This window comes from Dermacentor albipictus, chromosome 3 (assembly GCF_038994185.2).
Source record: "Dermacentor albipictus isolate Rhodes 1998 colony chromosome 3, USDA_Dalb.pri_finalv2, whole genome shotgun sequence".
Taxonomy (NCBI): domain Eukaryota; kingdom Metazoa; phylum Arthropoda; class Arachnida; order Ixodida; family Ixodidae; genus Dermacentor; species Dermacentor albipictus.
Window position 1 is genome coordinate 30,485,133 of NC_091823.1, and position 18,514 is coordinate 30,503,646.

The 18,514-nt window shown below is 43.3% G+C and overlaps 1 protein-coding gene across 1 annotated transcript in view; it reads right to left on the reverse strand.

Annotated features, from left to right (window-relative positions):
- Positions 1 to 2,445: 2,445 nt before the first annotated feature.
- The window catches only part of SREBP (Sterol regulatory element binding protein), a 35,013-nt gene continuing 18,944 nt past the window's right edge, over positions 2,446 to 18,514 (reverse strand). The window contains exons 12-17 of the mRNA XM_065441722.1: positions 16,487 to 16,574; positions 15,786 to 16,010; positions 11,197 to 11,362; positions 7,362 to 7,523; positions 5,229 to 5,352; positions 2,446 to 4,463 (exon numbers count right to left, since the gene is read on the reverse strand). Of these exons, the coding sequence (XP_065297794.1) occupies positions 4,258 to 4,463; positions 5,229 to 5,352; positions 7,362 to 7,523; positions 11,197 to 11,362; positions 15,786 to 16,010; positions 16,487 to 16,574 (971 nt within the window). The 3' untranslated portion in view covers positions 2,446 to 4,257. The remainder of the gene's footprint in view (positions 4,464 to 5,228; positions 5,353 to 7,361; positions 7,524 to 11,196; positions 11,363 to 15,785; positions 16,011 to 16,486; positions 16,575 to 18,514) is intronic.

Below are 18,514 nucleotides of genomic sequence, written 5' to 3' on the forward strand. Positions count from 1 at the left end.
TATGAGGTATGTGAATCATCGGTTATTTGACTATGCTAATTTGCCCATCCAAGAGTGTCGGATTGCGGTCATGCACATTTTTCACTGTGGTTTTCAATGTGGGGCAGTATGCGTAGGTATAGCACCTTGTTTACATGAAATCGGCATTAGTGTCACTTCTAGCTTGTCACGTGTCACTGCACAGTCTTTCACTTGGAAACGCAGCATATAAATGAGGCTCTACTTTACTACGTTTTCGTACTGCAGGCCACCCATCGAAACTCTCCTAAAACTGACACCTGAAGAAGACAACGATATACTACAACATATTGCCTTGAAATTCACAATATTATAAGTGAACAAAGCTTTTACAGAATCAATGTGCACAATGTAATGATACAAAAGCATAATACCCCATACCTGTCCGCATTGCTGTTTATAAAACCTTTCCATCGAGAGAGAGAGCACTATGAACTGCAGCAAAAGTACAAATTAAAGAGCACACGTTGCTGTTCCTGCAATGCTTTGAACTGTCAGGAAAATGAAACTTTCTATTTTAAGAGAGTACTGACATATTTTTGACGTTGTTGAATCTATTATATGCATGAATACACATTTCTTGCACATAGAAGGATGACACCCTGTAAGTGCGAAGGTTATGACAGATGTGATGTCATCCACACTGTTGTGACATATCACACAGAGCAATAATTGCTGACGTCGCGTTGCCTTAAAGCTAGGCACAATGACCTTGCCCATTAGAAGGAGGGAAGCAAGAGTGCTGCACGTAATGCGCTTGCGCATTGCAGCCATAGCGACTGCAGGAGCGGAGCAAACTAATGTTTCACAACACACCCACCTCGTGGCTATCAAAACCGAAATGATTTTATAGAAGCAAGTATTTAGGGCGCTTCGACGTTTAACTACTTTGTTATATGGTTTGTGGTTTAGAGAGCTAGGACCATAATTCAACATGGTTGTTTGAAAGAGCACACACAACGAAGAAGAACAGAATGAGCGCGGACCGGAACTGACTGAATCGGACTGAAATATAGCAACAGGTCTGGTTACTATACCACTCTCCTGCCATCATTTAACTTCTAGAAATGACAAGCCGAACATGCAATGCTAGTATTTCTTAAATGCAACTAATCTTTTTCAAATTGCTTCAGCGGTTGCCTAATGATAATATTTCTGTGGTCCTCGAAGTTGACCCTAAAAGAATCTTGGTAGAAACCATCTCAGGATGACTATCGACGTTAATGCAATTAGCACCGAAGGCACGTAGCGACACATCGTATTGTCAATGCTGAAACGCGTCATGTACGTACGAGCTGTGCATCTATGGCATGTACTGGAGCCAGTCTCTTCTTTCGCACTTCCCTCTAGACACACTGTGCCGTCTAGTGCCGCCACCGCGAAGTCCTCGCACGGCATGTGCCTGTATATTCGGAAATGATTGAATATATATGACAAAAATCTGATTCCGCCCAGCACCGGACAAAGCTTCACGTTTTTCTTTTTGAAGGGGGAAGGGTCATTAATTAACGGGACGTACTATAAAAACAGTCGCACCCTTTGGGGTGTATATTTGCCATACATAATCGTCATCTGTCTTGCCTGCATTTCCTTTCTTTAACGCTGTGAGCCTGGTACTTCCAAGTCACGAACAGCATGCGTGTTATCAGCATGCCAGGGTATTCTCGACACAAAAGAAACGAGAGCAGTGTTTGCAAGAAAGGGAACGCAAGCAAGACAGATGACAATTATTGTTGCGTGGCAAATATATACCCCAAAGGGTGTAACTGTTTTTAGCGTGTACCCAGTGTCAAATATCCAGCGAGAGAGAGAGAGAAGTGGTTTCTTATGAAGAAGCGAAAGGTTAGCAGTCTTCTGCAGCCCTTGAGGGAGCACGGCTCAGTGCCTAATAGAAGGGGGAGAGTGGGAGGAAAAGAATATAGGATAGGAAAGGGAGAAGTTGTCACCAAGGTGGGGGCCTCGGTGACAACTTCACAGCGAAGTCTGACAGTTGGTTTAGAGCAACTTCCGTCAGCACAGCAGCCCGATGCTCTATACCATTAGGCCATGGACTACCCAGTGACCCAAGATGTCATGAAAGTGGTTACATATATAGATACAGACAAACAAACACCAGCGAATCGCTGAAGCTCCCAAACATTGCCAATCGCATTAATGTTTCATGGCAGTTTTGCACTCCCCGTTTTTCTCTCGTGCCCACCCTTCTCACAGGAGCAAAAGTGCTCCCTTGGGCGTCAGATCTTTGGCTTTCTCACAGCGTTATACTGCCTGGTGGTAGAGCTAGCCACATCCCGGAAAAAAACAAATTAGGGAATAGTAAATCTTGTGTTTCTCCAAATACAGCACACAAAATCTCACACTCCACTATTCATGCAGATATGTTTGCGTGTGGTTATATACATGTAAGTTGACTCTTATTCTTTACCATTTCAGAAACATCAAAATAATTTGTTTATTTCAAAGCAACATAAGCAATTGTACAGTTCTTTTCACCAGCTTCACGTGCGAAATAAAGAAACAACATTTACGGCGATATGACCTTTATTAAAAAAAGAAAACGTGCACGTCTTGCAATAGTGAATTTGGCTTCTAAACTGGACAAGCCAGTTTTTACTTTTTACTCGTTAGCTTGTCTTCAACATTTGTGGCAAATCCACAGCCTAAAAGAAAAGAAATTCTGTCTTAAGAGCCAAAACCCCAATAATTACAAGGCACGCTGTAGTGGGAGCTCCAAACTAATTTCAGCCACCTCGGGTTTTATTAACGTGCCCCCAACACAGAGTGCACGGGCATTTTTGCATTTATCCCCCTTTGAAACGCGGCCGTTGTGGCCAGGCTCTGATCCCACACCCTGAGGCTTAGCAGCGCAATGCTATAACCATTACGCAACCATGGACAGTGATGCAGAGCCTAGCCTAACTCTCGTGCATAGTTATGATGGCAAGTGAGGTAAATACACTCATCATAACCATATGCTCACTGGACACGATCACATAACTACAATGCATGATCAATATTATGTTGTTTAGAGAAGAAGGAACTTTATTTTCTCCTTTAATGCACTTACATTCCCAGTAACCCGCTACTAAAATTTCATGGAATGTCCAGAAATCAGGACAATTAGCTTTCATGAACTCTCACACTAACCTTTTTTCAGGACTTTCTCACCTAAATTAAACGCAACCACAATATACAACAAACAAAGCTAAACTATTTCTGTACTTAATTAGGGAAACAGTGCCAAGCACCAATAAATCGGTGCAAAACAGGCATCTGCAACCAAAGCACTCGTTCTTTTTCTTCTTCTAGGGGGGTAGGGGCGGAAGAAGTCAAGAAAGTCAATAGTTGCAAATTTATTGTTAATAAGTATTGTTAGTTTTTTGAACACATGCTATTGAACAGGTGTTTCTATCAAATGCAAAATTGATTTTCTTTTTGAGAGTTGTTGGACACCTCCAGCAAAAGTGTTGAAAAGAGCCCTTAGCTTAAGGTAGTTTTCTCGCCACCAGGATGCACCATAAAGTATGCCATTGGCCAAGATTAAAAATTTTACGGAGGAAGGTCCTACTGCAAATATGAGGACTTGGACTGCAAAGCCATTAGCCCCCATTTCAATCTAACAATGAGAAATCCTGCAGCAAACATGCCTTCAATACATTACAATATTCTAAACATTCTTCAATACATTACAAAATGCTAAAGATACAATACATATGCATTTTATAACACATCAGGCTCAGCATCTACACACACTAAAAAGAAAACAAGAGGTTTCCACTAACTCAAGGTTGCATGCAGACATTTGCAAGATGAAACAACGCTTGGGATGAACGGAAATGTTGGGTGAGATAGCCTGTCATACAAATCAGATAAACTTGTATCAAACAAATGCTGCAGCTGATGAAGATATGAAAGATGCAACAGATGCAAAATACCAAACTGGGCCTCACCATGTGAGTAGTATTAAAAACAAAGAAACTTCCACTGCTTTGCAGCAATGCTGATTTCTTCCTCAAAGAACAGCGTGAAATTAAATAGAGTAGACAGGTGAAAACAGCCTGCCTCGCACATCTACATATGTACACAGTGAGCAGGGAAACTTCACTGCCATTAATAAAACGCTTAAAATAAAGTTGAATCACGGGGACACACCATATTACACCACATCACAAGTATGACTATGTACAATAAACTGGGTAGGCGAATCTTCTCAGACTTGGCTGAAACACATCATGCAACTCAGCAAGCAGCTGAGGCAACTGTGGGGGCAACCATCAGCCTCTGGCATTGATGCAGGGCACGTCGATGTCCCAGGGCTCCCAGAATACTCGCGGCCTCTGCGAGCATGCCGTCTTTCTGATCCCTGCTGGCCAGGGATCCTAAATGCTTACAGGACAGCAACAAGGCGTCAGCTTCCTCTTTCCTTGGCTCATTCTCAGTGCTCCCTGCAACGACACAAGGCCATGCTTAATGAGGCTGTAAGATTGCAATTATGCACACTTTATATATATGGCGAGTGCAAGCTAATTTAGCAATTGTTCCACATGCGTTCTTGTAATTTCACATCTTCCATCTACAACCCTTTCGGTTCTGCAGAAAATAACGAAAAGTGTGAAAAAATTTTACAATGTGCCGTGCAGGTATCTACGTTTTCAATGCAAGCGTTCAGGCAGCTCGCAATACAAAGAAAGGCTACACACACTACCACTAACATTAAAAAGCACTGTCATTTAGTGTTGAAAACTGCAACTAGAAGCAAATTGATGGATCTAACAGTCAGCTTGCTGCGGTAAAGAAGGCAAAAAATTTCCTCGTGATGACTGTACTTGTCAGCAGTAAAGAAAGGGTTAAGACAGTCACACAGAATTTGTATGATTGCACATATTTTCCACATGAACATAAAGGAACTGTAGAGAATTATGGAAATGCGTACAAAACAGCTTCAATAGGAAATACAGCTTAACGCTTATGCAGCTGCTATATTATCAAAAAGAAAACAGCTGCAGATCGTTTTCTCCAAACAGCTGCCTTGTTACTACTATAAATGTGGCTACAGAAGCGTATTGCAGTCGCAGTGTATTTAAGAGTTATCAAGGAACCAACTTCTACAGCATGTACACGTCAGTCACCGTAGTGATAACAATAAGCTCGTCTCTCCTTCACAAAAGTTAATGATCCAATTCTAAAAGATGATGATGCCCGACTCTCACCCTTGGCACAGACAACAGATGGGTAGTGCGAAAGGCGCCTCCTCAGACACCGATCCAATCCAAGCTGAGTCTTCACAGGGTTTGCACCAGCAACAACACGTTGAGTGGCTTCATACAGGTGCAACTGCAGGGACACACATAAATCTATAGATTAGATGTGTTCTAACAGGAAAATTTCCAAATCAAATATGGGCATTTGAGAAAAGCTTCCTTCGAACGCTGAACTAAGCACCAAATATTTCTTCAAGGCTAAGAAAGAAAAAACATTTTACCTATGCAAACATTGTGAAGCCCACCAAGAAAAGAGAAACAGTATTTCACATAAATACAGTAAAACCTCGTTAAACCGTACCCGCTTAAACAGTAGTTTCGGTTTAAAAGTAGTAAAGTCAATTCCCCGACTCAGCGGCCATTGAACATAATGTATTTTGTATCCGCATAAACTGTACCAGCTTATTGCGTACGCATCGGTTAAAACGTAGCGTTTCCACTTTTCGTCGCGCAAACACGGCGGTGCGTCGTCTCCATCGGGCGGCCCGGCAGAACAACAAGCCTCAGAGATCGGTACTACGGCCTCCAAGCGCCCTGTGCGTTTGCGCGTGAAGCCACATCAACATCAACATCATTTCGGCGCCGTACCCAGGGAGCGTTGTGGCGTCGTGCAAGCGAGGACTCGCGTCATGCCGAAGCTAGGATAAAAAAGACACCGGGTGCTCAGCATAGAAGAAAAATTAGACATCGTCCGTGCTACCGAACGTGACACGAAGAAGTCGGCGCTGGCCCGCGACATGGATCTGCTGTTGACTACAATGTGTGGCATTTGAAATGCGAAGTTGCTCGGCAGCGCTGCTGCGACCACGAAGAGATGTCGGCTACGAGGTTCGACTTTTCACCATCGTTGCCGAAGTCTCAACTAGCGACAGTGATGAGGACGACACGGAAAGCGACAGCACGGGCTATTCAGGCCCGACAGTGGCAGAAGCTGAGCGTTACGTCAGCCTCATGAATGCGATCGTCGCAAGGAGAACAGGGGCGCGATAACGTAACTATTCTAAACGAAAGGTTTTCCGAACTCCGGCACCCGGCAATGAAAAAGGCGCCCCAGGACTTATGCAGCACTACTGCGTGCGTGCACGGAGAATACGTAACGCCAACGAGGAATCTGCCGTGCGAGTGTTTGCGGAGAGAAGGGGGGCTGGCTGAGAAGCTGGCACGCAGCTTCAGTAAGTTTGAGGCCGCTGTCGTCGTGCTAGGCCGCCGCAACATCAAACGAAAATAACACTTACGTCCCACGAAGTGAATAAATACTGCATGTTTTTTCCCCTTTCATCGCACTCTCTCCGAGTTCCGTTTTCGACAGGTAAGTGGGCGATCTCATGCTATTCCGCTTAAACAGTACTACCGTTTAGTACGTACTTTTTCCGAGTTCCGGCCGACTACGGTTTAACGAGGTTTCACTGTACTGCAAAGGACAGTAAGGTGACAGTGCAGAAAACATTCAACAGCGAGAACGCTATTTTAGAAACTCTGGGTGGTTGTTCAATAGACTCGTAAATTACAACAATATCCATGTGACTTCACTGCATAAATGCGGCAGCCCAAGGCATGTGTGTGCATATGGCCCTTTGATCTATTCCATTGTCCATCGTCCTTCTGCTAGAAAATGTTCTAAGTAGTGTGATTAGCGATCAGTTGCTGCGATTTACAGATCACCCACATTCTAAACTCCTGAACATGGTTCCATTAAGCATTGTTAGTATGTGCTGTAATTGTAACATTTCCTTACACTGTCATTTTATAAGCTGTAAGGAGCACCCCCACCCCTCCACAATATAAAGATGGTTGAATTTTGTTAGTGCAAATATGGCTTTTAATCACTGGTTGCTGCAACACCAAAGCATATTTAATTAGGAAAAAGCAAATACAGTTCATCTGTATTACATAAAAGTGTACCACTAAGATGTCATGTGAGGACTGAAGCCGGTTGCAAGGCCTCATCTGAGGGCTAACCTGCTCTGAGGGAACATTTTTTGAGCTGGACAGTTAGACAAGCTTTTACGATCGTGAATTCCAGAGCTTGCAAAGTTCTCCAGGCAAGAGGTCAATCAAGAACTGTCTGCACATCGTGGTCACCTTTAACTGCAGGTTGGGCGAGTTCTGGGCCAGCCGTCGAAACAGTGCCAAGTCACGATGAAAGCCATCGATGTGAGGCCCCGATGCAGGGGCCTTACCCGTGCGCTCCCACAGCTCAGATCGCGTCTGCAGCAGCCACTCGCAACTTGCAGTGAGCAGCACCTGCCAAGGAAAGGTCCATCACCATAATCTCCTACACGACCGACAACTCGCATCTTACACCAGTGAATCTCCTCATTTGATTGATTGATGAAGTTTTACTGTCCTAAACCAATGCAGAGGCTATGATTGAGGTTGCTCCATACTAATCTTGATTTCCTATATTTTCTTTTAACATGCACCAAACTGCAAACATGCAACATTCTTGCATTTTGCCTCTGTCGATATATAATTGGTGTGGCCAGGGCTCAAACCTGGGCCAAAAATCAGATACGAAACAAAAACCACCTCCGAGACATTTGTATGCTTTACCGCATAACAGATATGTATTGCGGCAAAGCTGACTTTACACTACGTTGCCGCGAAGCTAACTTCAGACAACTGGACGTCATTGTGGAACACGTACTAGATCCTCGCCCATTTTTATTGCGAAAAAGTTGGGCACAAGTTAGATTTCTACTTTGTTTGGGAGCTGTAGTGTTATGTCTACGTTGGTTTTCTACTTTAGACACGTGGAATGCGGGCGCGCATTTGATTTGGAGATGTGTTAGATTTGGAAAGATACTGCCAAATGAATCAGTGGTGCGTTTGACTATCAGGGTCGAATTAATAGAAGTCGACTGTATCCCCTATTTCCACCTCTTAAGGTTACACCTATCACTTTCTTCTTCACTTGTTTCAATATTCTCAGTTTCCTTTGAGACTTACATTAAGATGCTGTTCACAGCATGACAGCCCCTGTGCCAAATGCACCAACACCTATTCTTATTTTAATTCAGTGAAAAAAACTTACCTACATAAGAAAGCATTCCATTCATTCAATGTAAGTCATTAACACACTATAATGTTTATTTCCCCCATGTCACACACGATGGTAAAGGTCCGGTGTAAAAGCTGCAATAACGAAAACTTGGCATAGCAACAGACTCCACAGGGCAGACAGATCAGGCAAAACTAATGTCAATACAAATAGCAATACGAAAACTGCAATAACGAAAACTTGGCATAGCAACAGACTCCACAGGGCAGACAGATCAGGCAAAACTAATCTCAATACAAATAGCAATACGAAAAGAATGCTCACTCTAGGTGCACACAAAACAATGAAAAAGCAGGCAGGCAAACAAGTTTGCCTGTTACACAGTTATAATGGTTACGCCAAAAAAGAAACTTAACAAGCATACTGAGTAGAATATGCATGTTGAGTAGCACACCGAATATCTGTGGATACAGAGAACAGATGAAGACAGCCTAAAAGAAGTATTTTAAAATTGGAAGGGAAAATGAAAGTACAGTAGACTTCCATTAATTCTAATCGGGTTAACTAGATCTTTTGGTTAATTTGATTGCGGCCGAAGGTGCCAGCTGGCATCAATGCATTCCTATGGGCCCAAACTATCGTTATTTTGATCCCAAAATTGGCCTTCGCCAGATAATTCGAACTTGACTAGTCAGCATGCCCATGCCTGACCCTTATGGTGACCCCGATAGTGACCCTGTTAGTGGTAGTGTTTGTCTCGGCAGAGTTTAGGGAGCAGTAAATGTGTTCAACATACATCATCTTTAGTTGAAAACACCTATCTTTGGCCCACACAAGGAAGAGTTTCAAGCAATAACCATAGTTCCCAGTGTTTGATAACAGCACTTACCAATTCTCAAGCTCACCTTTTCTTTTTTAAGGAAATTGGGCCAAAAATTGCCTTCGTGGTGTGATCGGACACAAATCCAAAGTTGTCCTCACAACTTTCGCACACTGCCGCACAACAAGGACGCATTGCGGCAAAGCTGACTTTAAAAAGAAACCCTGTAGCAAAGCTGACTCTCGAAAACTAGCCACCCCCCCCATTGTGCAATAACTTTTCTTGCTAAAAATATCGACTACGCATTATATTTATACTTTGTTTCGAAGCTTTAATGTCATTTCTATGTTAGTTTACTACTTTGGACACACAGAAAGTGGGCACGCATTTGATTTGGGGGCGTGTTAAAGTCAGGCAAATATTGCCAAATAGATCAGTGGTGTGTTCTGGCGTTTTTTATGCATATTGTTTAATTCGATTCACCGGATAATTCAATAAATTTCATCAGTCTCGTGAAGGTTGAATTAACAGAAGTCAACTGTATTTAGCAGCAGAACGCTGCGAGCCACTACTGCAATTAAGGTTTCTAATTCTACTGAATAGGATGTCACTTCAGTAGGACCACAGATATTGTTTTTTTTTTTTAGTACTGAATTGTGAGAAAGTAAAGAATGCATGCAGGGAGAAGGCAGAGCTTGTCCATGATGACAACACTACCATCATCATGTTACTGAAGGCAAAGAATTTTCTGCCACAAGATTGATGCAGCTAGTACTCTAACTTCCGTATACTGTTGCAAACAAAATAGCAATCCAGAAGCTACGAAGAAAATGATTTGCAGTCCACATGACTTCTCAGCCACGAACAACCAACCACAGAGCATGTGGGTTCTAAATCTGTTTAATGAAAAGTTTCCCTGTAATCCAGTAATCCTGCAATTTTTCCATCTGGATGATAGTGAAGTGTTATAAAGGTTGAAGAAGCAAATGCTAACAATTATGGGCACGTAGAGTTACTTGTCCCATAAGTTTTTTCCATATGCTTCATAAAGAAACAAGCAATAAATTGTCTGAAAAAAGGTGTTGCTTGCTGCAATGTGTATGCGACTTTCTGGAAAGATGTCACAGCACAGACCTTGCGATTGCACTGAAGAAGCACTGCACTGTACATAACAAGCATGCAATGCAACTACAATGCACCGCAAAACCAGGCACTTCCAATTTCCGTAGGGTGCATCAGCAGGAGCGTGCAGCATAAGTCTGTACACAGGTGCCGTAGTGGTCGGGTCTGCATTTCATGACAACACATCAGCAGTCATCAACTGCTGGTGAATACTAACTCAGCTGGTCGTGCTACCTAGCCTGAATGGAATGCTAACAGGAAGAAACATACGGAGCACCTCTTATGCTAAATCACTCGAAATTGGAATGTGTGGTCATCTTGTGAATGAGGGCTTAATGCAGTCTAGTCTTGAAAGTGCACACCTGTGAATGAATCACACCAGCGACACACACTTGAAAAGCATGCAAAACCTCTGCTTTTCTTTGTCACGTGCACATTTTGTTTGGCATGAAAGTACATGATCGCTCAGCACAAAAAATATGGTTTATTCAAATGGCGCAACAATTAATGTCCTGATGCAATACTACTGTGGCTATGAGAGGTACCAGATTAACTATGACCAATCTATGCTGTTTAATTAGCACGCAGACGTCACTAAATTGGCGTTTTTGCATTCTGTCTCCGGCAGCTTCTGCAACAGTAATATTTACTGGGAAACATATGCAGAGAGCGCTACATACTTCGCTTTGTTATAAGGAGCACCTTATCAATTATGTGGTTTGTATGCTTGTTTTGTGATGGTTCTTCATCGAAACATACGCTGTTCTGCACATTGTGTGTGCAATTCCAAAGAATGTATGCACTGTTCGCTTCACTTTTCTGAGTGCTTGAAGCCTCTGCCTTAAGAGGGTACGAGCCACAGCTCTCGGCCGTGCAATGCCACTGTGATCGGCCCATATTTTTGCTAACGGATGCAGACAAGAGAAATGTCGACCAACTAGCGGCTAACAGCTTCGCTGTAAAACAATACTTGCCTGTGATGTGGCATTGGCAAGGTGCTTGGGATGGCTGGCACAATCCCACAGTCGTGCGCTAGCTCGATTGCAAGCATTAAGGGTGTCGCGTGACGAAGGATGCTGGGCTGCCAGGAGTCCCTTGCGAGCCAACATAGCGGAGGCCACTGCCCAGGGCAATGGATCCCTGCGTAGAAATTTTGCAGATGTGTCACACTCGGTCACAGAAATGAGAGCTCAGCACAGTAGAATTTCATCTACACTAAATAAAATATAAGTCCAATGTTACACAGTACAAGTGAAAGTTGCAACAAAAACATAGTTCCATGGAGCAGGGTTGCACAGTCACAATACAGTTAAACCTCAACATGACAAACTACAATGTAACGAAAGTCTCCATAAAAAGATGTATTTAAGTTTTTATAACTTCTTGTCCATAGGATACCATGCATTTAGAGCCTCAATTGAACGAAGTGCGTTTGTGTGATTTCAATGCAAGAAAATTTTACAGCCGCCTAGAAGGAATTGGCACACGTCTCCTTTTCTAGCGCGGCTGTAGCTGCACATGGTTGTCCGAATGCGCGAGTGCATACGCAGCCACTGCACTCCCCATTTTAGAGGTAATCTGCCGTGTATGCAAAGTGTGGGCGTGCCAAGATGGCATTGCATCATGTGCGCTGTGTCCTTGCGCATTTGGTATTGGAGGTTGCATAATATCAAGTTTCGGAGATGCATTGAAGCGAGAAGCAGATGAAGCATTTGCTCCCCGCTGCCGGCTCTTTTTTATCACAGTGTTGTCCCACTGCGGCCGAGCCTATGCACCATCACAGGTGCATAGCAGACATGAAAGCATGGCTGACTTCGCTTCGAACCACCGATGTGAAGACATTGTCGACACTGCACAAAACCGTCGCCAACTCTCAAATTCAACAAAATGAATTTCAGAGCTGAGAGTTTTTCAGAGAATTTGAGAGTTTAGATACGCTTATTGCGATTGCCCTATAATTCAGAAAATTTTGCAGCCCCTTCCATGTAAAAAAGAAATTTACCAGTGACTGCATTTATTTGCATAAAAGGTTGAATTTCAATATAACAAAAATTTCGACATAATGAAGCAAGTTGTTGATTTTGCCGACTTCATCATATAAAGGTTTAACTTCATAAACTAAGTGTTTGCAACACATACAACCGAACACATACTAAAAAATACTAACTAGCCTGCATACACGATTTGCTATGTCATTATATTTTTGCATTATGCTCACTATTCAAAGTGTTCCAATCTTCTGGCCTTCAGTGACATTGCTGTTTAAAGGGACACTAAAGGCAAATATTAAGTCAAGATAAAGTGACAGATTAGTGCTCGAGAATCTCTAAGGTGTCAATATTGTTGCATACAGAGCCTTAAGAATCGAGAAATTGAGGTAAATGGAGGACGTGATTAGAGACTCCCCCGGAACATTCAAGTACTTGCCTGATGACAAAAGCACCGCTCAGTTAAATTCTATCACTAGCAGTACCCAACCAGTCGTTGCAAAAAACATCCCTATATTGTATTATAACATACAATAAAAATGCTACTTGTACAATTCTATTTCATATTTACAAAAGAGAACTCATTGAAATACCTATGACAGCAACGTGGGCGGTCACAAGGTTTAGTTTTTTGCTAGACTTTGCGCCACCCACACTTTCGCGTTTCAGTAGTTTCGCTATCACATAGTGCTATGCTGATTTTCGTTGGCTCGTGACACTCACACAAATTGCATAAACTGCAAGTAGCAGAGAATTCAACTCCCATGTGATGTAGCGGGATGCCCAAACGGTCTACGCCACTTGTCCAAAAAAGCTGCTGCAGCGGCGAATCCACTGCTTTGTCTTGGCTCAGTACCACCGTCTGTCAGGCACTGTTTGACTCACTGACAGCAGCAAAGGTTGGTGATGGCGCATCCAACATCGCCGCTCCCCCTGGTCGAGTGGCGGGAGATATTAATTTCGAAAAAGGTTGGAATGGTATTTAAACAGCCCATGTCGACTTGGTATTTGCCTTTAGAGTCATCATGTGAACTCGTCGTGACCATTCAGATTTCAGAATATTTGACAGGTGGCAAATCGCACTAAATCAGGCATTGAAACGGTGCTGCGGATGGTGCCTGCCCTTTACTGTCAACACCGGCTATGCACGGAACGGTGATCAAGTCCGATCATGCACAATCCTTACATCTGTCGCATAGACTGGCTTTACAACAGCCCAACTGCCATAAAGTTGTTTAGCCCTTCTGTATTTTAAGAAACACTTTCTGTGCAATAAACAGAAGATTGCCACAAAACACACAGGTCCACTATTAAATTGAGAACCTCACTGGTACTCAGTACAACGGAGAATCACCAAGTCATTAGGAGGAAAAGAAAGACACTTGATTCTATTCAATACAAATTCTATTTATGAAAAAAATAAACTTCCGGATCTTCATGTACTAGAACTGAGCTATAATCAGTGCTGGCATTCCAATTTGGTATTCCCTTTAATAAGAGCAGACCGCACTGAATATTGATTTCTATGCACCTAAGTAACAGATAGCTTGCAACATTCTTGTTTTGCAATGCTAGGAGACTCCTGAGTATGTGCAGCGCTGTATCTTCTTGGCCAAAATATGTAAGCATTGAATTTCATGAAAAATTTCCCATATTCAATATTATATTCAGCTTTTGTTCCTTGATTCAATTCGATATTCGATTCGAAATGTACTACAGTCAATGGCCAATTTTCCTATTGCCCAATAATTCGAACACAACAAACCTTCGTCATTCGATTTTCCAGACTTTTTGCCATGACCGCAGGACCAAAACAGCAATAATTGAAGACACCACCACTGCCATTATGATTATCTCACTATCTCACACCTCGAACCGGTGCTCTTGCACGCAGATCCGCTGGCAACTGTAGCCACCACGCGGCAATGCACGGCCTAGCTACTTCAACGTTTGCTGCTAAGCTTCTTGCTGTTCGATGCCATGTTTTTCATTAGAACACTTCGCTGCTGTTAGCAACGATGGTAACTCTGCCTTTGTAATTCTTGCGAATAACTTCGAAGCTGGGAAAGTGCAGCACATTGCATAATGCTGGTTCCCAAATGTAGTTTTGCCTCACTACAGCAGAGTTACCTTCTTCTTGGTAAAGCATACCAAGAAGAAGAACGGTGCAATAGTTGCGGGACACTGCACTTTTTCCTTAATTATACACACGGGTACCCGCCGTCTCCTACCACAGTACGACGAACGATACACTTAATAAGTGTACAGGCAGACCTTCAGAGCTATTTCAGATGTGCCTGTGGCAATATGAGCCCTTGGGGGCAGTACAAGGCATGCTTTACTTTGTTTAGGACTGCCCATTTTTTCGGATGTTTTCGCAGGCCCTAGGAAGTAAAAAAATTGGACGTTGACTGCATTCAGTATTCGCACACCCCTATGTTGCAGAGCATGTTTTAATGAATGAGTTCTGGGGTTTTACGTTTTAAAACTACGCTTTGATTATGGGGCATGCTGCAGTGGGGGACTCCGGATTCATTTTGAGCACCAGGGGATCTTTAATGTGCACAGGACACAAGCATTTTTGCATTTCGCTTCCAATGAAACAAGGTCGCCGTGGCCAGGATTCGATCTCGCGACCTCGTGCTTAGCAGCGCAATACCGTAGCCGCTAAGCCACCACGACGGGTGGCAGAGCATGTTTTTCAAAAGTTATTGTGGGTTAACATTGTGCTCAACTATGATCACAACAAGAATGCTGCCTTAATGCTAGGTATTTGCGGCCAATGATGAGCAAATGGCAACAAAGACACGCCAGTTCAATCATGCAAGCTCATTAAGCAAAAAACAAAACGTTTACCTTCTGCGAAAATTCTTCACACCTAGTTTTTTCCGATTGTGAACATAGGGACATGCTATATTTTTCTTTCATAAATCAGGTGCACATTACATTCAGGTGCATGTTACATTCAGGTGCAATTTTATTTTCTTGTTTTAAGCCTGCAAAAATTAGATGCGTGTTAGATTCGAGGGCACATTAGAATTGTGCAAATACGGCAACCAGCCTGAGAAAGCAACTCGCACAATATTCAATATCATTATCCAAATGCTCAAAACGACATTTAGAAAGTGTGAGTCAACCCTCATTTGTATTATCCCCCAAGAAAGCCGTCTTTCCACACCTAACAAGTACAGACAGAGTTTCAAAACGGAAATCTGCCAGTGCAGCTGTTGACTCAATGTATTGCCTCCAGCATACTTTACGCAGTAGCAACAGGCAGTGCTTCGGCTGAGGCCCAGACGTGAATGGCAGCCCTGTGGTTGTATCACCACCGCAACAAGCGCTAAAACCAACCAGAGCACCAGTTCGCTTCCTGTGGTCTGCAAGCCTGAGAGATACTAGGATTTGATATTGACGTATGCCACTTCAATATTGTGAGCAAATTTCTGTTTCCCTACTCATCGCTTTCCATTCTTATCTCCTTAAGTTCATTTTCCCTGTGCAGGGCAGTAAAGCGGACTTTTCTTTGGTTAACCTCTCTGCAACAAGCATCCCACACAAATGCCAAGGGCCCTTACTGAGTCTGGTCCCAGTGCAGATTGCGCAGGGCAGCCTCGGCGCGGGTGCACTCCTGCTGAGCGGGTTCTCCCCGCACCCACAGTAGGGCGACGCGCAGCACCGCAGCCCACCAGGTGGCCGCCTCGTCATGCTCCACACCCGTCAGGCTACCGCCAGGCATGCTGGAGCTGCAGCTTGCACCTTCCAGCAGTTCCACCAGGTGCAGGGCATCGGGGCCACCACGGCTGCAAGGAAAAGAACAAGCACCATTCTTGCGTCGCTTAGAGGCCTGTCCGTGGCAGTTTAGAAAGATAGAAATGCAGATTGGATGATAGACAGGTACATAGGCTAATTGATTGGGCATAAGATCCCAAAGCTAAGTGTAGACTGTAAGACCTATCGTTGTGCAATGATCTGAATTGCTTATGACTACCAGGCTTCTTTATGAGGTACTTAAATGCAAGTACAGGGGAATTTCTGCATTGAGGCTCTATTAGATTGTGGCTACTGCAGCTGAGAAATGGCCAGGATCTGAAAGCGCCATGTATTTATCTTTCTTTTTTCATGCACACCTGTGAGCAAGGACACGAGGGTTCGTCTACAACATTTTTTAATTTAGTGGCATTCAACAAAGCAAAAAGTAAAAGTAATAATAATAGATTTTTCAAAATTTGACCTACTATCTTCTGGTCAACAATGTCACTATAGTGATCACACCAACCTTGGTCTGCCTGATGCAGCAAGTGCAGCAACGGCCCTGTGCAAGAGGTGTTCCCGGTACAGCTGTGAAACTGCAGCAAGTACAGAGCCTGAAAGGCAACAAATATTGTTGGTTACATATAACCCCTGAAGGCAACACTTGCTCATACCTGCATCAGCGTTCGGGCTGATATCCCAATGAGAATCATGCACACGAATCAATTCTGAGCGACCCCAGCAGACCCACTATAAAAGACATGAGCAGTACAATGCTCAGACCCCTTAAGGCTGGTTTCCATGACACAAATTTCTGGATGAATTAATGATGCCAATAAATCAGTGACCATTACCAATGAAAAGTATTCATACAGTAAGAAGGGCAGACGGCAAAGCCATATCAAGTAGGTTAACGCCTGACAGCATGTTTGCAAGAAACACCGATCAAAGCAGCTGTATTGGCAAGTGCCCTACGGAATCTAAGATTTAGGGGTCTGCTAATATAAAATATCAAGAAATCAAATCAAATATTCAGCAGTCGAATAATTCAATTCATGAATCAAATATTGATTATTCAATTTCTTGAATACTATTCAACATCGGTATAGAGACCTACGCAGTGTCGCGCATGCCGCGAGCCCCTCGTGCTCGATGCCGCCTGAGCGACCGCTTCACTTCACATTCGCCGTAAAAGGAGTGCCGAGAGCACCGTGGACATGCCACCACAACGTCTACTCGATGCAGGGATCGTTCTGCGTCCGCCCGAACGCAGAATTCACAGAATGGCACCATGTCGGCCAGGGCCACCTTTGTCAGTACAGTACAAGGTTCAGCCAGGTCGACAGGAGCAATCGAAGTGACACGAAGCAGAGAGAGGGAACAGCAACATAAGCAGCACATATTTTGTAAAGTGCGAAGATTGGGTCAATTAACCACCGATAGGCTCACAGATCGTGTAGGATATGCAGCGACTAGCTTCACGCTGCTTCAACAGCCGTCAATCTAATTCACATGTGTGACCTCGGGACTGATCACATGATGAAGCACCCATATAAGCAACCTAGCAGCAACCATCTGCCACATCTGTCAGGGGCAAATTTTCGTCATTGCCACACTGCGTATGCCATTAGGCCTAGTTGGCTCCACTTCATTGGGAATTGGAGACTAAAGTTACAGTATGGTGCCGAATCAACACGGATATGTTTGCAGCAGCCGCGTGATGCTCCGAAAGCCAACAAACTGCCTTGATTTAGAATCTTTGACAGGTGGCAAATCACGTCGAACCTGACAATGAAAAGGAGTGGACAGTGCATGCTCTTTGCTGTTGGTTCCAGCAATGCAAGCCACATGACGAGCGGTCCTTTTGTCTGTAGCACAGATTGGCCTTACGATACTTTCCAGCCATAAAGTTGGGATAGCCCTTCTACATTCCAGAGAAAAACTCGAAAGCAAAGCTTTCTAAGCAAAATAATTAAAGATTGCCTCAAAACACAGATCCACAATTAAACTGAGAACCTCATTGTCATTCAGTACAACAGAGTGTCACTAATTCACTAGTTGCAGAGGAAGAATAGCCACTTGATTCTATTCAATAGAAATTCTATTCATAAAAACAATATTTCCCAGAGCTTCATACACTTAGAACTGAGCTGTAATCAGTACTGGCATACTAATTAGGTGTTCCCTTTAATAAGAGTAGACCGTACTGTGTCCTGATTGCTTGCTAGATTTTTGTTATGCAATGCTAGGAGACTTCCGAGCATGTACAGCACTGAATTCTCTTGCTCAAAATTTGTAAGCACGCAATTTGGTAAAATTTTCTGATATTAGATACTTGATTTGATAGTCGGCGTTTTTTTTTTCTTGATTCAATTTGAAATCTACTATTTCATATTCGCACACCCCTGCTAAGTTTTTAAAATATGGGACACCATCCTACAAAGCCACAGTAGGCAATTATGAACACTTCCTTCAATAGGGAAGCCAGACATGGTCCCTCATTTGCTCTAATCATGAATCTTTCGGGGGCCAAAATCACAGAAAGAAAAAATGC